The sequence below is a fragment of the Coregonus clupeaformis genome, unplaced genomic scaffold (assembly GCF_020615455.1).
Source record: "Coregonus clupeaformis isolate EN_2021a unplaced genomic scaffold, ASM2061545v1 scaf1211, whole genome shotgun sequence".
NCBI classification, from domain to species: Eukaryota; Metazoa; Chordata; class Actinopteri; order Salmoniformes; family Salmonidae; genus Coregonus; species Coregonus clupeaformis.
Window position 1 is genome coordinate 131,423 of NW_025534665.1, and position 26,698 is coordinate 158,120.

The 26,698-nt window shown below is 43.3% G+C and overlaps 2 protein-coding genes across 3 annotated transcripts in view; both read right to left on the reverse strand.

Moving 5' to 3' along the window:
• The window catches only part of clstn3 (calsyntenin 3), a 32,819-nt gene extending 19,899 nt beyond the window's left edge, over positions 1-12,920 (reverse strand). Inside the window, exons 1-7 of one of the 2 annotated variants that reach the window (XM_045217739.1) lie at positions 12,406-12,920; positions 11,712-11,745; positions 11,144-11,210; positions 5,538-5,660; positions 4,354-4,564; positions 3,578-3,786; positions 2,034-2,183 (exon numbers count right to left, since the gene is read on the reverse strand). In XM_045217739.1, the coding sequence (XP_045073674.1) occupies positions 2,034-2,183; positions 3,578-3,786; positions 4,354-4,564; positions 5,538-5,660; positions 11,144-11,210 (760 nt within the window). In that variant the 5' untranslated portion in view covers positions 11,712-11,745; positions 12,406-12,920. The remainder of the gene's footprint in view (positions 1-2,033; positions 2,184-3,577; positions 3,787-4,353; positions 4,565-5,537; positions 5,661-11,143; positions 11,211-11,711; positions 11,746-12,405) is intronic. The other variant, XM_045217738.1, reaches the window with a different exon arrangement.
• A 1,490-nt stretch (positions 12,921-14,410) lies between these two features.
• Positions 14,411-25,261, reverse strand: lpcat3 (lysophosphatidylcholine acyltransferase 3). The gene is given in 14 exon segments (XM_041874539.2): positions 14,411-14,836; positions 16,166-16,296; positions 16,576-16,675; positions 16,677-16,732; positions 17,380-17,527; positions 17,883-18,049; positions 18,330-18,416; positions 18,545-18,653; positions 18,752-18,930; positions 20,028-20,065; positions 20,366-20,459; positions 20,805-20,911; positions 22,436-22,543; positions 25,142-25,261. Coding segments are annotated over 13 exon segments (1,398 nt in total). The 5' UTR covers positions 25,227-25,261; the 3' UTR covers positions 14,411-14,836; positions 16,166-16,176.
• Between the last annotated feature and the right edge of the window lie 1,437 nt (positions 25,262-26,698).

Consider the following 26,698-nt stretch of genomic DNA (forward strand, 5'->3'; position numbering starts at 1 on the left):
CATTATAATTGCCCATCCAAGAAGGCTCAAGGTCATTGGCCACAGATAAAATGACGTCAAATCACGTTATATCTTCCGTAGCTTTGATTGGACTGATCATGTCAACATCATCCTTTCAAAATCTTAGCTAGCAAGCTAGACAAGCAGTCATCATCCTGAATCAAGTCGACAATCTACTGGCAAATCCTTTTCAATCCTTGTCATATGAAGATAAATTATAGATAAAACGTATCGGTGCTCATCGGCCATTGGATATAAACATTACACAACAAGTTGGAAATCGCAAATTCAACAATGAGTGGTTTGGAAGGAATCAGTGTCTAACTGCAAGCGTTGCAAAGCAATCACAAGCCTGCTATTCAGTGGAGTGGGTGTGTGGTCCAAGTCTGGGTTTAAGGGTCTCTTTTCCAAGCTTAAAAGGTTAAACATTCACATGCAACACCATGGGCCAGAAAAGGTTGAATACATTGGCCATGCTGTCAATCCAGCATGATTTATGCCACATTCAAAACAACTGGAATGTAAGGGTTGGGGTGAGGTGTGACCTAGGTGCGGTGCAGGATATACAGTAGGCAGTAGGCAAAGATGGTGAAACAAGGATCTTTACTGGTGGTCCCGAAGCCAAAATACTAAATAACGGACTTATCACGATAAAAGAAAGGTGGAGCAAATAAGTCTCCAAAAACCGGCTGACAGCCAAAATACGAAATACTACCTAAGACTGAAACAAATAACGAAACAGGGAGAAAACTTCTCAAGTACCTGTACATAGGTCTCCGATCAGACACTGAGTAGTACTGCTGGACAGAAACTAGTAGAAACTAGCAGTGAAAACTGAGCAAGGGAACACAGGGAAGTGAGGGCATAAATACACAGGTGACACCAATAGGATGATGATTAGTCCCGACTGTGAGTGAGGAAGTGCCTAAGGTTGTCGGAGGATGACACCTAGTGGGTCGCTCCGGAACTGCGACCCCCTCCTGTAACACTGAAAACTCGGAACTGGGAAATCTTCAGTGAGTTCAAGGCAACTGGGAACTCGGAAAGAAACTAGCTCCGACTGGGAAAATACGTTTTGAACGGTCATCCAACTCGGAATTCGAAGTCGGGAACTCAGGCCTCTTTCTAGAGCTCCGACCTGAAGATCACTGACGTCATGATTCAACCTTGTTGATTCACTACATGGTGCTGAAAAGAAAGCTCTGCTGTTGGGACAGCTTTATGTTGGCCCTACAGTTTGTTGGCACCGTTTGTCACCGTTATAGTCCAATTAATGTATTGTTTAGTGTTGTGTTGTGTAGTGGCTTTGCTGGCATGCATCAAAAAAAAAATTGGGGGAGTTTGCCCCACCAGGATTTACATGCTAAAATCGCCACTACCAAGAAGACTCAAGGCTGTAATTGCTGCCAAAGGTGCTTAAACAATTACTGAGTAAAGGGTCTAAATATTGATGTAAATGTGATATTTCCGTTTTTTATTTGTAATACATTTGCAAAAATGTCTAAAAACCTGTTTTTGCTTTGTCATTATGGGGTATTGTGTGTAGATTGAAGAGGGGAAAAAAACATTTAATCAATTTTAGAATAAGGGTGTAACATAACAAAATGTGGAAAAAGTTAAGGGGTGTGAATACTTTCCGAATGCACTGTACAAAAATTCTGTGTTGTTGAGTCATTCATGTTATGATAATTATGCTCTAAAGGCAAAGGTAAATTGTGTCTCTTTGACCATTCCCACCAATTAAGTTATCAAGTAGCATTATCATCTTTGTTTATCACCATTTTCTCAATTGAAGTCTGCAAAATACAACCTATATGCTACAGTATCATTTCAGACACTAATGCAGTTCCAACAAAGATACAGCCTGTGTCCCAAATTACACCCTATTCTCTATAAACTGTAGTGCACTACTTTTGACCAGGGCCCATAGGGCTCTGTTCAAAAGTAGTACACTACATAGGGAATAGGTCCATTCCACACTACCACTGAGGAGACAGATGAAGAAGTCGTGAATAATGAGGATGATTGATTACTGATCCAGCCGGGTTTGCAGGACGGTTTGACCGTGACGACGACCTGGGCGTCGGCCTGAGCGCGGTTCTTGCCACAGTCGAACGCGGTCACCCAGAAGGTGTGGACGCGCTGGCGCTTCGAATCCAATGGCTCTGTGTTCTTAATGTTACCTAGGAGATGGGAGGAGAGGAAAGGAGAGCGGGAGAGAGAGTTATGTAAAGTACAATACAAACTCAGTCACTCACTCACTCACTCACTCACTCACTCACTCATAAGCTCAGCATGAAAAGTATGCGCTCTTATACACCCTCTCACCCACACCTACGCGCACACACAGCAGACACTCCAAAATTGTTCACTGCAGTATATTCAAACGGAAAAGGCAACGACAAGGGAGGGAGAGAGAAGAGAGAACGATAAGTATGAATAAAGATGGTTTCTTCTTATATCTAGAGACAAAGAGAGAATGTAACAAAGATATGGTTGACGGAACCTGCACGACAGGCCCCTGACAATGAGAGACAGGGGAGAAAGAAAGACTGTGCGAAAGGGAGAGATGAAAGAGAAATATAGAGGTAGAGTGGGAGAGAGAGAGAGAGAGAGAGCGAGAGAGAGACAATGACAATACTAGGGCATTTAAACCGCCCGGGCTGAAACAAAAAGTATCTGTGCTTCATCTGGGCCCAGCAGCCTGACCCATATATTAAAAGGAACTTCTCATCCCCCACAACCTCCTCCCCAGTCACTGCCAATTGTGCAAAGTCATGGTAAAAACCTGACTCCTGAGACAATCTGCCTCTCCCTCTGCTGTTGTCATATTACAAAATGCCTGCTATCGATCTCCCACCAGTAGCCCGTCAATGGGAGTCTTGCAAACTGAAATCAAAGCCTTCTCCTCAGAGGAAGCGTGCCTACAAGAACAACAGAAACACTACACTAGGGCCTAACCCCCTGAACCTATTGTCCTCTGGGCTCTGTTCAAAGAAACCTGCCCTAGCAATGTTGATGCGGTAGCTTTGCTTACACAACTACTACCCACACACACATACTGTATGTTTTCTAAAAGCTAGGACTATCTACCTGTGAAGGCGGGAGTCAAACTGCGTTTCTTACAGCAAAACATGCTTCAAATCTATTCATTGTGGTACAAAAGGAATGCTATTGCATAAAAGCTGCAATGTAGGTGAGCAAGATATTTGGAAATTACTTAGGCTGGTGGAGGAGTGAGTGAGTGAGTGACTACTTAAGGGACTGGTCATTCTCTAGCAACGCACATAGCAACAAGACCAGCTGGAGACAATCAAAATTGAACAGGGAAATGAACTAGTATTTTACAGATTGGTAGTCATCACCATGCGAACTGTTGTTTTCATTGGTGACAAGATGTCAACTCACACATTACATTCACTTTTATAGTATATGAATCAAATAACCAAAATGTAAAGACCAGAGCCATATATTTAGATAAACATATTCTAAATATATGGCTCTGGTAAAGTAGCCAGATTTATTTGAGGAAAACGACTGTAAAGCCCAGCTCTATTGTGGTAGCTGTAGTTCTCACCATCGTTATCGATGACAAAGGGAACATTGGGGGTGATGATGTCGTAGAAGCAGATCTGGCTGTACTGCGGAGAGCAGTCTGCATCGAGGGCCTCCACGCGCACGATGCGGTCAAACAGACGGCCTTCTGGGACGGAGGCCTCGTAGCGACGCTCCACGAACACTGGGGAGAACTCGTTTACGTCGTTCACACGTACATGCACCGTGGCTCTGAGAGAGAGAGAGAGAGAGAGAGAGAGAGAGAGAGAGAGAGAGAGAGAGAGAGAGAGAGAGAGAGAGAGAGAGAGAGAGAGAGAGAGAGAGAGAGAGAGAGAGAAAGAAAGAAAGAAAGAAAGAAAGAAAGAAAGAGAAAGAAGAGAAAGAGAGAGAGAGAGAGAGAGAGAGAGAGAGAGAGAGAGAGAGAGAGAGAGAGCGAGCGAGAGAGAGAGAGAGAAAGAGAGAGAGAGAGCGAGCGAGAGAGAAAGAGTGAGAAAGAAAGAGAGAGAGCGAGAGAGAGAGCGAGAGAAAGAGAGAGAGAGAGAGAGAGAGAGAGAGAGAGAAATAGAGAGAGAGAGAAATAGGAGAAAAGTAAAGAGCGTGATAAAGATGGAAGAGAAGAGGAAGAGAGGTCAATACATACATAACTGCATTGTAATATAGTAATGTATTGATCAAGCATAGCATTGACAAATACTCAAGGGTTAATCATTTTCCAAACTACACTAACCAGTATAACCTCTGACAACAACCCTATCCATTAAACCTATTTGACCTTCTGGGCAATGTAGTGTATCTCACTTGTGGGACTTCTTGCTGTTGGCTCCATCGGGGCCCTCTCCACAGTCATAGGCCTGGATGGTGAAGCTGTGCTCCCGCTGGCTCTCACAGTCCAGGGGCTCTTTAGAACGGATCAGGCCCTCCCCTGTCGAGCGGTCCAGAACCACCGCCTCAAACTGGACCGAACTGGATCCTGAGGGCCCATTGTGCACCCGGAAGCCACAGATCTCACCTGGAGGAGAGAGAGAGGGGAAGGAGGAAGAAAGGGAGGGCCCAACTCATTTTAGTACCAATTTAACTTCTAGTGGCTCTCTGTGAATCTCAAGGTCCCAGTAGGCTTACGTTTTGATTATTTACATTTACGGATTTACTCAAATACAGTCTTCAATGGCTAAAATAAACCTAATCAAATTCAGTTATCTATTTCAATGAACCCCATGTGATGTTGTATGATCCAATCAATCACTTGATTGTCCCAGTTGGGAAATGTGTACCATAATGATTTCTATGAGCACAGGGCACTAAATGTTCCCAATGAATACAAATAATTGAATTTCACTTCGCTGTGGAGGACCAGTGCAGTACCCAGGAATAGAATTACACACTGACTATTGGGGCTGCCCTAAAAATAGAGGACTGGACAGATATGATTATTTTCCATGTTAATATTTGTAATGCTTTTGGGAGTGCCCAGCAAAATCCTTTAGGTAGCGCTTTATTTTACAGTACTTGTACCACTGGTATTTACCTGGAATTTACTCAATTGTGTGGTAACAATGTGAACTTTCAGGCACAAATGATGGTGCGTCATAGGTTATTATATGTAATTACTATTTTACTCTGTCCATTCTGATTTTAGGGTGGCATAACATTTTCAATTACTAACAATTTCCCCCTCTACAAAATGCTTACTCACTGTAGGGGCAGGGTGGGACTCGATTTTCAATATGCCAGTAAGATAATGAACTAACCGTGGCCATTGTAATCAATAGCAAATGTTCCAAATGGCAATATGTTTTGTGTTTATACTCTGTGTTAACTAGTAAACACCCGGTAATATTAGTACCGTAAAATACATTGCTACCATACTTTCAATGCTAATATTTTATAATGCTTATTATATGGGTGAGTCCTGATTTGTTATAGGAGGACTGCCAAGTGCCCCCCATTGCACTCCCATCATTCTAACCATGCCTGTACTGTACCTGCATAGTGCAGTGGAGCGTCTTTATCCAGGGCGAACAGTGGTGGGTTGAGAAGAACGGTGTTGTCGTTCTCCATGACGATACCCTGGTACTCCGTCTCGATCCATGGCTTGTGTTTATTGGCTGAACGGCAACACAGGAGACAAAAGGAGGCTTGGGTTAAATGGAGCAATTAGAAGGGGGAAAAACATGGCTATTTGTAACACCCCCTTATGTGAGAGGACTTGTGTGTGTGTGTCCGCAGATACACATACAAACGAATAAAGACACACACAGAAACACAGAAACGCACACACACAAACACACTCAACCCCCACCCCCGCCCCCTAACACACACGTCAAGTGTCACTCCACACCTTGCATCAGTTGGCAACATAATTACACCTAGGCCGATTTCACCTTATCACACAGGGAGAGGTATATTGCACATATCAATCAGAACAGCCCAAGCAGCCTGCCACAGGCGCACTTCACTCGTCCAAATTAAACGGGGAAAGTTTGCTGTGAATCCACTCTCTAATTGCAAATTCATTATTAATTTCTCTCCAGAATGTTCACCCATATCAATCAAAGGCAGAGCTAACGAGCTGGAACGGTGACGATTTTACACTCAAACAATCAAACACCAAAACAAAAGCCTGAGGTTTTTTTCTTTTAGACATGTCTCCCTCACTAGACCCTGAGATGATGACGTTAGACTCAGACAGTGATGACAGAGCCACAGGACATGTTGTGTAGCAACCACTCTGCCGTTTCAACATCAAAACACTATGCCAAATTATAACATTTAAAATGCCAGTCTGGTCTGAATCAATGGGAGATGAGAGCACTACAGAGTGGAAAGTAATGGTTCTTCAGTACTAATCATCTCAAAGACAAGTGGCGTTCTCCTACCCAGAGGGGTATACTACAAAACAGGACCAATGAGTTAGCCAGCTAACTTTGATAAACAACCAGAAATAACAGTTGATTTTCTGGCTCGTTAAGAAAGCTAAACATACAGTGCATTTGGAAAGTGTTCAGACCCCTTTACTTTTGCCACATTTTGTTACGTTACAGCCATATTCTAAAATGGATGAAATAATTTTTTCTCCTCATCAACCTACACACAATACCCCATAATGACAAAGCAAAAACGGGTTTTTAGATTTTTGTGAAAAAACATAAGTTACATATGTATTCAGACCGTTTACTCAGTACTTTGTTGAAGCACCATAGGCAGCGATTACAGCCTTGAGTCTTCTTGGGTATGACGCTACAAGCTTGGCACACCTGTATTTGTGGCATTTCTCCCATTCTTCTCTGCAGATCCTCTCAACCTCTGTCAGGTTGGATGGGTAGCGTCGCCGCACAGCTATTTTCAGGTCTCTTCAGAGATGTTCGATCGGGTTCAAGTCTGGGCTCTGGCTGGGCCACTCAAGGACATTCAGAGACTTGTCCCGAAGCCACTCCTGCGTTGTCTTGGCTGTGTGCTTAGGGTCGTTGTCCTGTTGGAAGGTGAACCTTCGCCCCAGTCTGAGGTCCTGATCTCTCTGTACTTTGCTCCGTTCATCTTTCCCTTGATCCTGATTAGTCTCCCAGTCCCTGCCGCTGAAAAACATCCCCACAGCATGATGCTGCCACCAGCATGCTTCACCGTTGGGATGGTGCCAGATTTCCTCCAGATGTGACGCTTGGCATTTAGGCCAAAGAGTTCAATATTGGTTTCATCAGACCAGAGAATCTTGTTTCTCATGGTCTTAAGAGTCCTTTAGGTGCCTTTTGGAAAACTCCAAGCGGGCAGTCATGTGCCTTTTACTGAGGAGTTGCTTCCGTCTGGCCACTCTACCATAAAGGCCTGATTGGTGGAGTGCTGCAGAGATGGTTGTCCTTCTGGAAGGTTATCCCATCTCCACAGAGGAACTCTGGAGCTCTGTCAGAGCGAACATCGGGTTCTTGGTCACCTTCCTGACTAAGTCCCTTCTCCCCCGATTGCTCAGTTTGGCCAGCTCTAGGAAGAGTCTTGGTGGTTCCAAACGTCTTCCATTTAAGAATGATGCAGGCCACTGTGTTCTTGGGGACCTTCAATGCTGCAGACATTTTTTGGTACCCTTCCCCAGATCTGTGCCTCGACACAATCCTGTCTCGGAGCTCTACGGACAATTCCTTCGACCTCATGGCTTGCTTTTTGCTCTGACATGCACTGTCAACTGTGGGACCTTATATACAGTGAGGGAAAAAAGTATTTGATCCCCTGCTGATTTTGTATGTTTGCCCACTGACAAAGGAATGATCAGTCTATAATTTTAATGGTAGGTTTATTTGAACAGTGAGAGACAGAATAACAACAACAAAAATCCAGAAAAACGTATGTAAAAATGTTATAAATTGATTTGCATTTTAATGAGGGAAATAAGTATTTGACCCCCTCTCAATCAGAAAGATTTCTGGCTCCCAGGTGTCTTTTATACAGGTAACGAGCTGAGATTAGGAGCACACTCTTAAAGGGAGTGCTCCTAATCTCAGCTTGTTACCTGTATAAAAGACACCTGTCCACAGAAGCAATCAATCAATCAGATTCCAAACTCTCCACCATGGCCAAGACCAAAGAGCTCTCCAAGGATGTCAGGGACAAGATTGTAGACCTACACAAGGCTGGAATGGGCTACAAGACCATCGCCAAGCAGCTTGGTGAGAAGGTGACAACAGATGGTGCAATTATTCGCAAATGGAAGAAAAACTAAAGAACTGTCAATCTCCCTCGGCCTGGGGCTCCATGCAAGATCTCACCTTGTGGAGTTGCAATGATCATGAGAATGGTGAGGAATCAGCCCAGAACTACACAGGAGGATATTGTCAATGATCTCAAGGCATCTGGGACCATAGTCACCAAGAAAACAGTTGGTAACACACTACGCCGTGAAGGACTGAAATCCTGCAGCGCCCGCAAGGTCCCCCTGCTCAAGAAAGCACATATACAGGCCCGTCTGAAGTTTGCCAATGAACATCGGAATGATTCAGAGGAGAACTGGGTGAAAGTGTTGTGGTCAGATGAGACCAAAATTGAGCTCTTTGTCATCAACTCAACTCGCCGTGTTTGGTGGAGGAGGAATGCTGCCTATGACCCCAAGAACACCATCCCCACCGTCAAACATGGAGGTGGAAACATTATGCTTTGGGGGTGTTTTTCTGCTAAGGGACAGGACAACTTCACCGCATCAAAGGGACGATGGACGGGGCCATGTACCGTCAAATCTTGGGTGAGAACCTCCTTCCCTCAGCCAGGGCATTGAAATGGATTGTGGATGGGTATTCCAGCATGACAATGACCCAAAACACACGGCCAAGGCAACAAAGGAGTGGCTCAAGAAGAAGCACATTAAGGTCCTGGAGTGGCCTAGCCAGTCTCCAGACCTTAATCCCATAGAAAATCTGTGGAGGGAGCTTAAGGTTCGAGTTGCCAAACGTTAGCCTCGAAACCTTAATGACTTGGAGAAGATCTGCAAAGAGGAGTGGGACAAAATCCCTCCTGAGATGTGTGCAAACCTGGTGGCCAACTACAAGAAACGTCTGACCTCTGTGATTGCCAACAAGGGATTTGCCACCAAGTACAAAGTCATATTTTGCAGAGGGGTCAAATACTTATTTCCCTCATTAAAATGCAAATATTTTTATAACATTTTTGACATGCGTTTTTCTGGATTTTTTTGTTGTTATTCTGTCTCTCACTGTTCAAATAAACCTACCATTAAAATTATAGACTGATCATTTCTTTGTCAGTGGGCAAACGTACAAAATCAGCAGGGGATCAAATACTTTTTTCCCTCACTGTAGACAGGTGTGCCTTTTAAAATCATGTCCAATCAATTTAATTGATCACAGGTGGACTCCAATCAAGTTGTAAAAACATCTCAAGGAGGATCAATGGATACAGGATGCACCTGAGCTCAATTTCAAGTCTCATAGCAAAGGGTCTGAATACTTATGTAAATAAGATATGTTTTTTATTTTTTACACATTTGCTAAAATGTCTAAAAACCTGTTTTCGCTTTGTCATTATGAGGTATTGTGTGTAGATTGATGAGGGATAATAATAAAAAAATGAATAAGGCCGTAACGTAACAAAATGTAAAAAAAAGTCAAGGGGTCTGAATACTTTCCGATTGAACTGTAGATATCCCACTGGGCACAGACATCAGCTCAACATCTAATTGTGATTTACATATGGTTGAGTTGTCAACTAACGTGAATTCAACGTGTAATAAACCAAACATTTCACCATGTCATTGGATTTAGGACTTTTTTCCTAATCCAACCAGTTTTCCACATTGATTTAACGTCATCACATTGATTTTTTTTGTTGAAATGACGTGGAAACAACATTGATTCATCCAGTTTTTACCCAGTGGGATGTGTGTTTGGTTGTTGAGTCAATTAGACCATGCCCATTTCAAGCTTAGCTTTCTAAAAACTAAAATGTTTTTTTCAGAATATTCAGGCAAGTTAGCTGGCTAACTCCTTGATCTTGCTTTGTAGTACACCCCTTTGTTCGTGTGACCAGGCTGGTGAGTCATGCCCAGGCTAGTATTTGCCATCCTCAATGGTTAATCTGATACGAACACTGCTTGTCCTCAAGCTTCTGCTCTGTCCCTCCTTTTGTCATTCATTTCTAACCCTCTCTCCCTGCCTGTCCCCCCCCCTCCCATCCCTCCTTCCCTCTTTCCATCTCTCTGCAATATAGCATTAATCTGAACATCAGGGCCGTGGATTACAGCCGGGATTACAGATTGAGAGACATCGTTTTCCATCCCTCTCTCTGTCTCTGGCACTCATCCTCTCTCTGTCACTGTATCTCTCCACACAACATCCCCTCGTTCCCTGCCCTTCTCTCACACGCCCTTATCGCTCTCACTCTGTTTCTCTCCGTCTCTTGATTTAACGCACCATCTCTCCCTCTTCCTCTCCCCACCCCACCTTTCCCAACTATCTGTCTGTTTCTCTGTCACACACGCTTTGTCTCTGTATCTCTTGGACCCGCTTCCCTCCTTCTGCTCCCCCGTCACTGCTGCTCCCCTTCTACCCTTTCCACTTCTGTCTCTTTCGGCGTCACTCCCTTCCTCCTCTCCTCCCTCGCCCTCTCTGACGTTCTCTCCCCACTCTGTCCATTTCAGTTTCACTTCAAGTCTCCAGCATGACAATCATTGGAACAATGTTGGTAAATCAAGAGTCATGGCTATCCACGGTGATAAATGAGATGAAGAGATGAAGATTGATCCTCCTTGGAAAATCATGCTATCGATTACACACGGAATCACATACACATACAGCAACATCATCACAATTGAGCAAAATACATATTAACATACATATTGGCTAAATGAAGGACAACACTCTATAATGGTGATGTGTATGTAATCATACATTACAGATATATAATGTAATATATCATGGCTTTGAGCACAGTGAGTGGATATATGATTGAATTCCCTCTACTAGAGTTCAGGAGACAGGGACAAAAGGGCCCTGGCCATGAGCGAGACTACAGGTATGTGTGCTCCCATGGCAATAGAAAAAAACATTATTTCAGCAGCGCTCACAATTAACAGTCAAAAGGAAAGGAAACTGACCTTTGTTGCCATTAGCAACCGAAGTCAAGCAAAGGAGGAGGAAGGAGAGAAAACTCATTCTGTCCATCTGAGGGATGAAGGGAAAGGTTGAAGGGACGGGAGGACAGGGAGAGAGAGGAAGAGGAATACAGTACATGCATTAAACCAGGGCTGTCAAACTCATTCCACGGCGGGCCAGGTATGCTGGTTTTTGGTTCCTCCTTTCAATTTGTGTCCAATTAAGACGTATACAACCAGGTGAGGGGAGTTCCTAACTAACCGGTGACCTTAATTCATCAATTAAGTACAAGGGAGGAGTGAAAACCTGCAGACACTCGGCCCCCGCAGAATGAGTTTGACGCGTGTGCATTAAACCGATCAGCGCTGGAAGATAGACTGAGGTGTAGAGAACATAGACTAGACAGGACAGGGCAGACAGACAAATACACATCAGTAAAAATCCTAATACATTAGGCCTACATCCAACGGAATCTTCCGGCGCTATACTTTCACATACAGAATACAGTTAAATAATGCATAATAACAAAAGCACAGTAAAAAGACAGTGACTGGGCTAATATTAGGCAACCTTTATGGTGCTTTACATATGGAGGCCCAGGCACCTGGTCGTGGTAGAGTGAAGTGGATTGGCACATTAAATGGTAGAATAGAATGGAGCATTAGACTGAATCAAAACAAACTGGCATGCATATAATTAAAAGCTGGAATGTATTAGTGTAGCCTAGTAGTGTCTAGTAATGCTGCATTCATTTTGAGATGGTAAATGTAACAGTGATGTTATGGCCTATACAGGCCAATATGCTGCCGAAGCACACACCTACTCATTGCCTGTGTGGGTGTGTTTAGGCTTTGGTGTCCGTGCCAGTTGGTTGACATAGTATTCAAAATGATTCCATGGGATATTGAGGCGTTATTGGCATCACGATACCTATATTCTACCATTCAATGCCATGCCTATCTAGGCCCTTTATATTAAAACAAAACTAAAAACTTGAACCAGACTGTGTAGAGGGGCGTACAATATATATTCTGCTCAAAATTAATAGTTAGCACAGGTTGTTCAAGGCTACACAGAGGTGATGCAGACATGCGTAAATGCGACAATTACTAATCGATTTTATACCCCATATTGATGGATAGGTGCATCAATTGGCACCATACGGCCTGCAGATCTATATTTGGACCCTTAAAAAATATTGTCGCAGACATAGATGCTGGTTACAACCAAAAAAAGAAGAAAGACGCTGTCGACTTCACATTACCGTGGTGAGTGTGAGGTGTTTTGGTACCCAACGCTACCCTCGTAGCATCCGCGCCTCTGCAGCTCCGCTATCCTCCTCCGACGCAAAATATCAAAAGCTCAGGAAACGGGATTTCTTACACAGATCTCTTGAAGATGCTCAAATGTGCACGTCTCAGTTTGATGTAAGACTGTGATACGAACTGATAGTATCTCAATACCGATGTCCTTGTTTTCGGCAGGCGTCGTATGAAGTGGGAAAAACGATGGGAATATAACGCTTTCGTCCCCTCCCTCTCCGTGTTTCTTAACCCGCCCACACTGCGTCCTCGCTCTCTCTCAGCTCCAATTCTAGCTCCCTGCCAAATTGCACTGTTCTCTCTGTTTATTGAATCCACAATGAGGGATGTCCGGGCCAACGCATGATATTACTCATTTCGGCACAGCATAATTTCTATTTTTGTCTACATGTAGTGACTGACAGCTGGGGGGCACGCTCTCTTAACAGCCACTACCTTTCCCCGCCCTGACTGCAAAATGACGTCATATCACCCCTTCTACCAGACAGCGTGTACACACACACACACACAAACACAAACACAAACAACCTCCTTGGTTTTTAAAATCCAGCATTTTAATGAACATTACAAAAAGTTTATTTAAAATTATTTTTTTCCATTTCTCTTTTCCTTTGTACATTTGGTAGCAATAAGGCAAAAAAAGTAGTCTCTGGAATAACAATTAATTCACATCAATTAATTATTACCACAAGTATAAATATTATTAAAATCTGGGTTGTTGCTACAGTGAGTCACTGCTCTCCCAATGTGTGTCTGCATTGGAAAAGGATAGTGGTAGAAGTTGCCCCTTAACACAGATCTAGGAACAGATTATCTGACAGGTCAAACATACTAGATCTGACCTTGCGTCAGTGGTTAGGGAGAAGTTCTACCAAGTCCTAAGAAAGATAGAGGAAGGTGCTAGATCTCTCTGGAGACCACTGGTGATGCTGCTGACATTGGTATGGTGATGTCACTCAATGTAAAAGTGTTGGTTACCTGTTGTTTTAGTTGCGAGTTTGTTTTCCAGTTTGTTCAGAGACAGTCGGAAGGGTGTGGGGTGGAGATGGAGTGAGAGGAGGATGGAGAACAGCAGACAAAGAGGGAGGAAAAGGTAATGAGGAGAGAGGGATGGGGAAGAGGAGAGCATTGAAATCTCTTCATGGAATCTTATCCAAAGCTACAAAATGGTCTACCGTAAAACCCTCCTAAAATAGCTATAAAATCCAGTCTCATCACAAAATAACGGAAACGAAATCTGAATTGAAACCAGAATAAATGTAAAAACATTCGTTGATAATACAAGGCCATTTTTGAGTCACGTGTTAGTGTGTGCAGTGTGTTTACAGTGCTTCTTGTGAGTGTTGGCCAACGGATCAATGAAAACTAAATATATAATTCCCGTCAGAGCAGCAATCCTTGGTTTTTTGTTCTCTCAACAAAATGCATGTTTACATTAAATCTGAAAGTGCCAAATACATTTCTGTTGTGCCTGAACCATAGCCATGTCTGTGCAGGTTCTTTCTACACTGAGTATACTAAACATTAAGAACACTTTCCATGACATACACTGACCAGGTGAATCCAGGTGAAAGCTATGATCCCTTATTGATGTCACTTGTTAAATCTACTTCAAATCAGTGTAGATGAAGGGGAGGAGACAGGATAAAGAATGATTTTTAAGCCTTGAGACATGGATTGTGTATGTGTGCCATTCAGAGGGTGAATGGGCAAGACAAAAGATTGAAGTGCCTTTGAACGGGGTATGGTGGTAGTCACTGCTTGACACACCAGTTTGTGTCAAGAACTGCAACGCTGCTGGGTTTTTCACGCTCAACAGTTTCCCGTGTGTATCAAGCATCCAGCCAACTTGACACAACTGTGGGAAGCGTTGGAGTCAACATGGGCCAGCATCCCTGTGGAACGCTTTCGACACCTTGTAGAGTCCACAATTGTCCGACAAATTGAGTCTGTTCTGAGGGTAAAGGTGTGGGGGGGGCAACTCAATATTAGGATGTTTTGTATACTCAGTGTATTTGACTTGAGGGGAGGGTTGAAACAGGAAGAGAGATCATAAAACAGAGCCGCCTACGGACCCAGAGCCCATGAGTGGCGAGTGCAATATTCTGTGTATAAAAGACTTCAGTCTCTCAAGTTTTCTAAATTCAAGAAAACACCAGATTGGCTCACAATTGTGGCACAATGGTTATTTCCTGTACCCTCATCTCCCTGGTCCCAAAAAACGTGCGTCCCGTCCAAAACATTAAAATAAATAGAAAGAAAAATGTGTACACGAACATAATATTAAAGGCTGTAAAATATTTTCTGATCTGCTCCTAGTTAAAAGTCACAGTTCCCTTCAGTCACATCCTGGGTGGCGATTCAGCCAGAGACCTGAGAGAGGAGAGGGAGGCGAGGCGAGAGAGATTAGTTGAGGTGACCTTCCCCCAGTACAAAAAGCACTTTGAGCGTTTGGTGGAAAAGCACAATAGAAATCCAATTCATCATAAATATTATGCCATTATCAGATATCCACAAGTAACGTAAGCTACGACGACATTTCTACCTCTGTTTCGGTCTATCCATAAAGATGTTGTGAAGATCCCTCTATATGCATTAGGAGAAATTTGTAAGCCTAAATCTCAAACTAATGGGAAAAATTGGCACCATTTGTTTTGGATCGGAATCGTTCCCATTCATTTGAGATCTGCATATTTTGAATTCATACCATTTATGGAGGTATGAAAACATCAGGCAAAAGTCAATTTTGGGGTGAACTATGCCTTTAAGTTTAACTAATTATCTGGAAACTACCATTTGCCAATATGGAGACTAATGAATAACTGAAACATAGGGAATGTGTTTACAGGATTTTAAGTCTAAACTAGGGCTGGGACAATAATCGTATAAATCGACAATGACGAATAATAATTGTTTTAATACATTTCTTTTAGGTCTTTAAACTTCATTTTCAAGTAGATATAGTTTACCCAATAGCATTTTTCATTTTTACACGAAGAGGGTAAAGTTGGTAATTTCTCAACGAGGGCAGCAATCATTTTACGGGCAGTACAGCACTGTTGGGAAGGGGAAGCTTCATTTCCTAAAGTTCCAAGTGGTCAAAATCATACATTTCTGAGACGTAGGTGTCACCAAAGCGGTGTTGTATACATTAGGTATGTCGTAACTAATTTTCAAAGACGCATTATGATACATTACAAGCTCAATTTTCTCTCTCAGTAAAACTGACAATTATGACATTTATTTAGGGCATAGTTCACCCAAATTACAAAAAATGACATATTGGTTTCCTTACCCTGTAAGCAGTCTACGGACAAGGTCTGACAGCAATCCATGCTTTGGTTTTATTTACCTGGCCACTGTTCCAAATGCTTTTAATCTATAAGTAACTTACATTATTTTTTAAAAACGTTATGTTGATTTGGACATTAAGCGCAAAAGATGCTAATAAAGTTGACTTGCATTGAATTTGTGCCACAAATGCTAAAACGTTAGCATTTGAAACAGCGGCCAGATAAACAAAACCAAAACATGATTTCTGTCATACCTTATCCATAGACAGCTGACAGAGTAAGGAAACCAATGTCATTTTGTAATGTGGGTGAACCATCTCTTTAATCATTATCCCAAATTCCATAATCGCCACAGCCTTCCTGTAAACACAGAAAAGTCTGGGAGAACTATACAGAGGCTTGCATTTACCTAACGTAGCTCTAGTCCTCCTTTTTCTCGCTCCGTTCTATTCTAGGTACCAGCACCTTGCGGAGATATGGGATGCCTAGATACAATGTGAAGAAGAATATGTGGCCGCAGAAATAAATGGATGAATACACCTGGAAAACAGAAAGACGACAAACCCAGCAAATTAAAATCCTCATCCAGACATCCATTCCCCCAACCCAAGTCAAGAGTTTAAACATATGCCAGACAACTGCACTTATCACACAATAATCTATGAGCTGAGTTCTAACATGTTTGTGGCATTACGAACTGCCAGCTACCTTTCGCCACTTCAAGTAAAGTAAATGAAGAGGCTGAGTGTTTATAACGTGTTGTGATACGCTTACGACAACATTCCGAAGGCTTATTATGTGTTCTAAGCTGTTTATTACCCTGAGCCACTTGTCATAGGTGAAGAGGCAGAAGGGCACCAAAGGATAGCCCATAAAGAGCCAGTGGATGAACTGCTGGACCAGGTAGATGAAGGGGGTAGAGGGGGCTGTTGGCCAGGCGGGTCAGCAGGGGACTGTCCCTCACCAGCGCTTGGGCCTGAGAGACAAATAGGGATACACATACAGTATAGAGATATAGTTATGGACACACTGTAATCCAGGAACGCATACAGGGCAGAGACATTGAGAATCCTTCAATAGGGACCTTGACCCTTTGTTGTAGACCCGCTTGAGGATAGATTAGCACTGAGAGGTTGTCTCCTTTTGAGTAGGTTTACAATTCACAGGTCCAGGGTATGAAAAACATCACAAAGAGAAAGATGAAAAGCCATGCACACTGTTTATATGCTCCCAATGATTGACGCAACTATGTTTTGACCAATGAGGGTCAGGTCACCCTCGCAAAAGAGGTTTCTTAACCTTACCTGCTTAAATAAAGGTTAAATAAAAAATAAATACGGTACATTCCCACCGCGGTCAAGACATTGCCGCGTACAACTTTGAGAGCATCCAAAATCAGTGAGGAGGCATTTTGCTGTCTCCTCAGGATTCTCGCTCTGTCTCTGGGGCTTGTTTCCATAGAAATATAATTACCGGAACAGCCATTCCCCAATCAAGTCACTGTTCTGTGATAGGTGGACAAGCAGCCATATTGAGTGTACCCATAGGAGTAAAGCAGGAAGTAAAAGCAGAAAGTTCAGTATTCAAGTAGTGCTTTATTATAATTCTATTATTTACTCGTACCTGTCTCTCCACATTGACGATGATGAACTCCATGGAGAAGCAGAGGAGGTATCCAGAGTGCGTGCCATGCCAGATGGCCAGGAATGCAAGCGCGGTCACCTGAGACAGGAGCTTATTGCCCAGGAACTTCAACCGCTTAAACACGTGTCTGGAGGAGTGTTACAAACCACCAAATATTGTTAGTTATACCAGTATAATTTTTTGCAATTAAACCTTTATTTATACAGCTTAGATCAAATCTATTTTGCAAGAGATCTTCAGCACTTTAGTTTTCGTCAGGCACTAACCTGGCCGTACATTGTTTAATTTTAGTCAGGCACTAACCTGGCCATGCATAGTTTTAAATCAGGCGCTAAGGTCTTTGCTATCCAAGATCCCTGGGACGCCCTTACCCAAATTAAGGTGGAATTTTAAAATGGTTAAGGTAAAGGTAGGGATGCCCCAAGGATCCCAGAAAGCACTAACCTGGCCATAAATAGTTTGAGTTTTAGTCAGGCACTAACCTGGCCACCCAGGCGTTGGTGTTTATGTTGAAGGAGGCGATGGTGCCTGTGAAAAGGGGTGTGGTCTCAAACGTCCACACCTTCATATTTGCGCAGGCGTCCCATTGGTGCTCGCCGTTCTGACCCAGCCCATTATAGCCGAGCCCAGAGAGTATACACACGCCCTCCTGAGTCACAAAACACAGACATTCCTTTTACAAACACTTAAATAACTTCTTCCTGAAAAAACCTAAATATAGGCCAACGCTGACATACTGGGCACCGAGACCAGTTTCTTCTCACCTGATCTGACGTAGGTGTGTCCCCAGTGGAACTAATCTGTGTGTGTGAATGACAGGCATGTGGAGACAGTTGTGTCTGTAAAAGGTGTTGTTATTCTGAAGTGGGTGCAGCCTGGAAATGAGACGTTTTACATACCAAGCGCTGCTACATAGTGCTACTACTCACCGCTATGACCCAGCAGCTGACGTATTTATACAGGATGACTTTGGCCCAGAGGAGGATGAACACACAGCGATACCAGAACGGCTGAGCCTGAAGAGACACGTTTGCATTTGACGGTTACATTTGTCAAACAGAACAACGTATGGAAATGTGGCTTTGGCTTAATCAGTGATGTTAAAAGAGTCAGGAATGCTGGTGCAAAAGCAGGGCTTTCTTACGTCGTACTCATCTGTTAGGTAATAGCTGTCTGGGTAGTGGGGACTGAATATTGCGTAGATCACCAGGCAGAGGAGGCCGAGGGAGAACCGCTTCATAGCGGGTATAACACTGAGAGAAAGAAAGAGATTGTTAAGTAAACCCATGTATCCATCCCCTTCCTCTCTCTGCCTCTATCCCTGTCTCCCCCCCTCCCCCTCCCTCTCTACCTGTTAGGTGGCTGTCCGGGGCAGTCGGTGAGCTCCCCTTTGACTAGCCTCTGGTAGCTGCGCAGTGTGAACTGAGGTCCCACCAGAAAGCCGCCGTAGAAGTAGGAGAAGCCGATAACCTCCAGCAGAGAGGGAACATTGGCCAGGGCGGACCTCTTCTGCTCCTCATTCAACTTGGACTGGTGGGGTGGAGGGGGAGAGAGGGGGAGAGTGAGGTGGAGGGGAGAATAGTGGTTGGAGCCGGGGAGAGGGAGAAAGAAGGGGGAGGTAAGATGGGAGGGTGGTAGGAAGAGGATTTTGGGTAAAAGGGGCAAAGTTGGGTAAAAGAGAAAAGGGAGAACAGAGAAAGGGGAAAGAAAGGAAAATTGAAAGAGAGTAGAAGCATTTTTAACAGTGCACACAGTCACCGTCTGAGAAGGAATAAGCTTGCTGCATATCCAGTTACCCAGGATTCTTATCGAAAGCCACCCGCGGTTTGATCGCAAACTCAATTTAACCAAAAAGGACTACTTAACCGGCATTTAACTAGGGGGCATAAAACTGCTGGGTTTCCAAGTGCAAACCCGTGGCATGTTTCCGAAATACTACAGAAGACTATAGTCCAACAACAGTCAATAGTCAGCAACAACAACAATCCAAGGTATTCTCTGACACAGATAGATAGGGTATCGACAGAATGGGTCAACTGAAAGAAATACAGAAACGACATTGTGGCACGAGAGACAGATGGGGATGATATCGTAGCAGACATACAACAGGACAGCGTGCCCACCTTTTGTGGGCCTTTTTGAATAGACAAAACAAGATACAGAGACCACAGTAACCACAGACTATGGGTGCGTCCCAAATCACACCCTATTCCCTATAGGCTGTGGTCAAAGGTTGTGAAATTTAGAAGGCACACTACATAAACTATCAGAAATGGGGAGCAGCAACTGTACAGAGTAACATTGTTATGAATGATGGCCACTAGACATTTGCCTGTTTGTAAAACGGATAACTTCCTCAATGCAAACACACCCACACGCAACCTCAACTCATCTCTGACTGGTGTGTGGACAAAGTCTCTCACTCAAGCATCCAAACTGACTCACTCGCTCCAGCATGCACTCACTCACACACACACACACACACACGCGGAGGAGAACTTGGAAGAGGTTGAAGCGCAAACAGACAAGTACACTGACAGAGCAAAATAACAAATAGAACAGAGAGAAGAAAAAACACAGAATTGACCAATAATCAAATGGCAATAGAGAGAGATCAATCAACTCACTGGTTCCTGGCCACCGTCATAGTAATCAAATGACAAACCTGAAATCAAAGAGAATGCAATTGGCATCAGTCACTATGTTATGAAAGCTCCTAGGATTGCCATGATCATTGGAATGAATACTTTGGACTGTAGATGTTCCTCAGCTGCACCCCATGTAAAACCATGATGGATTTTAGTAGGATTTTTAGAATACTAAGAAAAATATGATCCATGTTATCTCCGATGCTAATGAACAACTAATACAACACAAGTTGAAATAAATAGGGGAAGGGGAACAGGGGGGGGGGGGGGGGGTACAGAGCAGCGGCGAGAGGGTGTTAGTGATGAGGTGAACATACCAATAAGTTTGAGTGCAAGGACACATTGGGGCATGGTCCATTTGATATCGTATTCTTCTGTAGCTGTGTAGTAGTAGCCTGACAGCAGGTATACCTACAGAGACAGAAGGGGAGAAAGAAAGACAGAAAGAGAGAGAAGAAGACAGACTTGATCAAAACAAAACATACAAAACAATTATCACAATCTAACTTAAAAAGGAGGAGGGAGGGAGAGAGAGAGAGAGAGCGTTACATCATACAGTGGCAGTGTTCTACGGTGCTTCAGTACTCCAGTGAAAGACAAAAAGGACAGAGGAAGTGAATATCTTAAACATGAACAGCAGAGAGAGCGAGAGAAGCTGCCTCCATCACCTGACCCTGCATCCCAACAGAACACAGGAAGAGATTGAGAGAAAAGGAGAAAAATAAAGGGCGAGAAAGATTGAGAGAGAAATCTCACCATTTGAAACATAAAGCTGGCCAGGACGGTTGTTATTGTCCTTCCCATAAGCCTCATCATCAGGAACTGGACAAGGACACATAATGCAGAGTGATAGAGCTGGGTGCCTGAAAGAGAAAGAAAGATAGAATGATAGAGGGACAGAGGGAGGAAGGGAAAGGGACAGAGAGAGAGAAACGGAGGAAGAAAGAGTGCATTCTGGCAAATTGAAGATGAGCATGTCAGCACAGGTTATCATGTGAAGAAAAATGATAGATTCCACAAAGACAGAGAAACGTGCAACAGACCTGCTGTAAAATCCAAGTGCAGCAGAGAACAAGGGGAAAGAAAGGTTGTGTTATTAATCCTCTACTATGTAAACCTCAACCTAAACCTCCACCCATCTCTCTCTAGTCTCCCTCCCTCAGTCTGTCAAACTCTCTTTACTTCTTCACAATTATCATGACTTGGTGGTTACTGGTTAGGCTAGCTATACAAACTGAATGATAGACCTTGAGTTTGTCCAGGGGTGTCAAACATACAGCCGACTCGCCGGTGTTTTGAGCAAAATACTTTTCTTTTTTTCCCGGGGGAAATAACCTCAACCAAATCGAAACTGTGTAGAAATTATAATGGACCTATGATTATAGTCTTGTCACTTTGTCCAGCTTTCTAACAATCAGTGAAACAAAAGCTAGAAAGTCAGGGAGCATCAAAAATTCCAAAAAAGATGGATAGAGGACTGTATTTTGGTAATTTTGACAGTGAGGAAATGTAACCAATTTTGTGTGCGGCCCTCCGGACCTTGGTTAAGACTGAATAAAGCCTGCGGGTCGAAACGAGTTTGACATCCCTGAGCTAGACAAATCCCACCCGTAAGATACTGTTTCAGGCCTGTTCCCTTCATGCAGCGTTACACACTAGGGAGTTTATCTTCGCACGGCATGGGAAGCAATAATCAAGGCTACAAACACCCAAATATTTCCTTTGGAACAAATAGAGGGCACATTTATTTGGGGCAGAGGGGCAACAGAGCTAGGGAGGAGGGATGCTCCCACATAGGGTTGCAAAACTTTCAATAAATTCCCTGGTTTTACCCCAAAATCCTGGTTGGAGAGTAGCCAGAATCAGGAAGGAATAAGCAGCAAATCCGGAATCCTCCAACCAGGATTTCTGGAAAATGTATTGAAAGTTTCTGGAATTTTGACACCCTACTCCCACCGCACCAAAGTGATGGTGAGGCAAACACTGTTTTCATAAATGAGCCATTTTACCCAAACACCCCCACTCCTCATTCCCCAGCCACTTGCTTTCTACATGGGTCAACAACCCACCTGCTCTCTCACCTCTCCTTCACCTGAAGTTGTGATGTTCCAATATTGTTATAAGCCATTGATGACACCATTTAGCTATTTCATGTAGCACTGCTCAAAAATAGGCTCCTGGTCATGGCAAACTTCTCAATCCTTTTAACTTATTACAAATGTATAGGCATGAGCTGAAATACCTACCAACTTCCTCCATTAATTCAGTAGTTTCCTCTCTCCCTCCCCCACACCACTTCCCCGTCTCCTTTCTCTCTGCCTCTCTCTCCTTCTCTCTTTGCCTCCCTCCCTCCCCTCCCTCCCTCCCTCTGTCCCTTTGCGTCTCACCAAAGTTGAAAGCCGCCAGAGACAGTCCAGAGATGGCGTGGTATAGGTGAATGACAGTGGGTGGCTGGTGGAAGAAGAATCGCCGGTACAGCAGGGCACAGGGGTACCCTGAAGGAACGACAGAAAGAGAGAAAGGAGGAGAGAGAGTTATCATGTAAATCAACACAAGTGAATCATTCTAGACAAGAGCCCTTGGTGCTGACAGCAAAATGATGACCTTGCAGTTCAGTGATACAACCTCAAGATAAAACAGAGACGTTTATCAGTGCACACCCACGGATTAAATTGGTCTGGGGCCCGCCCGGGCTGAGGTTGTGTACCTTAGGTTGTATGAATTTTGACTACAACAAGATCTAATGAAAATCAAATCGGAATACTGGTATTGTACCCCGTGTCTCCCGCCCCATGTCGTCAACGAGACATCTGTGCACACACTTTTCTGACTGCTCGCACAGGCTGAGCAACTGCTATAACATTGTTGCCCACACACCCCAAAACATTTGGCACATGGAAAAATACTTCTGCCGAGACGCACTTTGAAGATGTTGTCCACATTTACTTTTCCTCAGCCAACAACATGACTAGCCTAACAAACACCAAAATCAGACAAACCCATAGTAGAATAGTTTACCTTTTCAATTGGCTTGTCACATTCTATGCAAGAAAATAATATTCCTCTCGAGGCACTTTCAAATTGTGTGTACCACAGGGAGAAAAACATGCATTGTATGCATATGCCCAGCCATTGCACAGTCACAAAATACATTTGAAAGGGGTTAATGGCCACTGTTAAAAAGAGGAGGATCCCAGCTTTCCATTACTACTACATTGATTATTTCTCAAATCCTAAAAATGTGTGAACTGTACCATTTTCAAACTGGAGTATGAGCAGAATGGTTTAGGTGTGTTTAGCGCCTTAGGAGATAAAGGCATTGAGGAGATAAGGGCCAAATGTAACATGGGTCAAGGTATAACAGGTTGGCCTACACTAAAAAATATCCTGTTGCTTTTACGGTAACTTACAGGCAACCTGTATGTAACTGTAAATTCGAAATAAACTGGTTTAACAGTACATTGCTGTAAAGTTTACTGTAATGGACTACTGCTAAACCAAAGTTTTTGGGGGGAATTTACAGTAAAATACTGTACAGTGTTCAATTACAATGTATTTTTGGGACATTCAAGTCATCAATATGATGCTAACTAGCAACAAGATGTTTAGAGTTTGCGATGTAGCTAATTCTTAACCCAATGGGGTAAATGCAGATGGGCAACCCCATTCTTCAGCCCATTTACTAGCCACCATGCTGCATCAGTTGGGCTACAGCCAGGTGATAGCCTAATGCTTTTAGCTAAATAGCGCACCAGCCAGATCATGATAATATGGACCAATATGTTTTGGCCTCATTTCTGGAGGGGCAAATTATATTTATTCCATTTACATCGGAGTAGAATGTCCTTTTAACAAGTCACCAGAACTGACCTTCTCACAGTCATTCTACAAAAATGTTAAAGGTTTCTCTGTGAATGGTTTTGGTTGCTTGGACACTACAAATTAAGTGAGAGCTTGTTATGCCTAAAGCAGTGTGTTTGAATACGAAAAAGTCACTCCACTGGAATGTCATTATCTGAGCATTACACAGAAATCACATGCTATTTGGTTGTGAAGAAATTGGGTAAACAGCTGCCAATGACAGCAGTTTATTAATAAGAGCCTGTAGTTTTGCTGTCATATGTGCTTTTGGTGCTTATTGTTTAGGTTAGTGCATTATATAACCACTGTGCACACACCCCCACACTCACAGTTTTCTGGTGTGTGTAATTCACAAGGGTAGACATTGGCACCAGAATGAACAGCTGGTAATCACATTTAATTTACTTCCATAAAGTATAGAGGTGGGGAGGACTTGCAATCTGATACCTTCAATGCGTCACAATCACAATGATGACTGGTAATGGCAGTACTGTAGTTTATATACATTCTAAACATTTACAAGATTGTAAACATGGGGCCTACTGTGATACAACATGGGCCAAAGGCAAGAGATCCAAAAGTATAGGCTACAGCAAGAATAAACAATATCAGGGTATCAGAAGCTGTAAAAGCAACAGCAATTGATTTAAGACAATATACTGAACTGTTATAATGTAATATGTGTTAGTCACTCCCAGAATGTGACTTCAGAAGAAAAAAATGTTCATGTGTCAGAGCAAAGTTCAGAGATGACAAGACACCCAGCTACCTGGGATACACCGACCATGTAAAGTAAACCCGTCCGTACTATATGTTACAACCGCTTGTAGTAACCTCGTCTGCCATAATCGCTAACTAGCTAACGTTAGCTAAAACATGAAATAATATGTTTTTCTGACAGTCAGCAGAGCAGAGAAGAAAGAATGTGTTCTGCGAAGTCTTGTGCCCGCTCAACCTTGCAGCCCGTCTGTCATGTCAGCTTGTCAAAACAAGGCTAGCTAAGTGCATTTAGCTACTGTATTATCGTTCGGCTTGCCAGCGGGTCGACACGCTAGCTAGCTAACGTTAGTCTAGCTGGTCACTGCAGCCGAGCAAGAGACATCATTAACGTTACCTGGCTTAGCGGAGTGTGTAGCTACACTGTTTTAAAGGTGTAAATCAATATTACATTGACACATGGTTATGTCAGAGCGTCTACTGAACGCGGTCAGAGATGACTAAATTGAACTCACCGACTAAAACGGACAGAATCAGTCGAACCGCAGGTTCTGGGGAACCTAAAGATTCCGACAATTTCACCATCAAGGGAGCCGCCATCTTTCGTGTGGGCGGAAGTGGCTCCTAGTGGTGATTCTGTAGATGTGTACCTTCGTGAGCGTGCCACTCTCTCCTTTATCTGCCCTTGTCGATTTAGCGCTCTCCACCCCTTTCCCCTCCTCTTTATTTAATCTTCATTCTTCGCCTTTCTCACCACATCGACCTTCAATCTATTTTGCCCCCAAATTTAGCAACATCTGTTCAATCTACTGCAACCTCTCTTATTCAAGTAAAATCATATGTATCCTACTGGTGTTGTGATATAGTGCATTTTGATCTGAAATTGTTAAGAAAAACCTCTAACTTTTTTTGTGAGCAAAAACACATCAGGTTGGATCTACACACCTCCATCAATACAGTAGCAAATCTTTGCTTCCATCCACTGCCTAATATCATATTGCATTATGTTGTCAGTGCTGCTCAACAGTGGTGTAAAATCCCCCCCGTGTGGCATGATTGAGGAATGACATGTTTGCCGAATGACATGTTTTCCCCAATGGTTAAAGTTCCCCTCCTTAATTCGAAAAACAACTAAACGTTTTCCTGCCACTTGGTTGTCTGTATAGGCCTAAACTGAGGGATGGGGTTGGACACTTAAATTCATAGTTGAAGCAATGTATGGTACTGACAGTCCATGACATGAGGTCAACAACATGACATTTTTAACTTGATTTTGAAGCTGTACATTGAGGCATTTATAAGTGCTATTCTTCGAGAATTAGTGGGTATCATAATTATAGATTAACACCACAGTTGTGTCAAAAGTCGGATAGGGATGACCTGTAAGGGCCATCGAAAGCACGGACGGGCGTGCTTGGGCCCTGAAAAATGGCGAAGCACAAGGACAAGGTTCCCTAGAATTTGGGGAAGGTAAACTGATCGAGATCAATCAAGTACAGAGTGACACAGTTTAATAATCTGATTCGGCTGCTCTACCTGTCATCCCTTCTCATCTTCTGCACTGATGATCTGAAATGACAGGACAGGTGAAAGCAACATGGTGGGGTGCATATTGTCTACAGTGGGATTTATGCACATGTACAAAAAATTAAAGGGAGGATAGAGATGATCTACTGGTTTAGTCAGCAGCATGTTAAGTCAGTTTTCCATGCCAATGTTTGTTTTTGTTCCGACACTTCTATCAATTTCTCAGCATCAGTAAATTTACAAAATGAGAGTAGGCCTATTGTATTGTTGTTTCTATCATACAGTGACGGACCTTTACCCAATACCTAGCCACCTCGTCAAGAGGTCAGATGTTGGGTTGACAGTTGGTTCAAGCCCCGGTCTGGACTACAATCTTGCTACAGTGGTGTCAGATGTGGGATTGCCCCCAGTTGCGGCCATCGAGAGCACATCCGAAGTGTGCCTGTGTGAGGAATATACTGAAGTGAAGCGCAAGGATGCACACTCCAAAGAAAGGGGGTGAACTGAACCTTTATTTAACTAGGCAAGTCAGTGAAGAACCTATT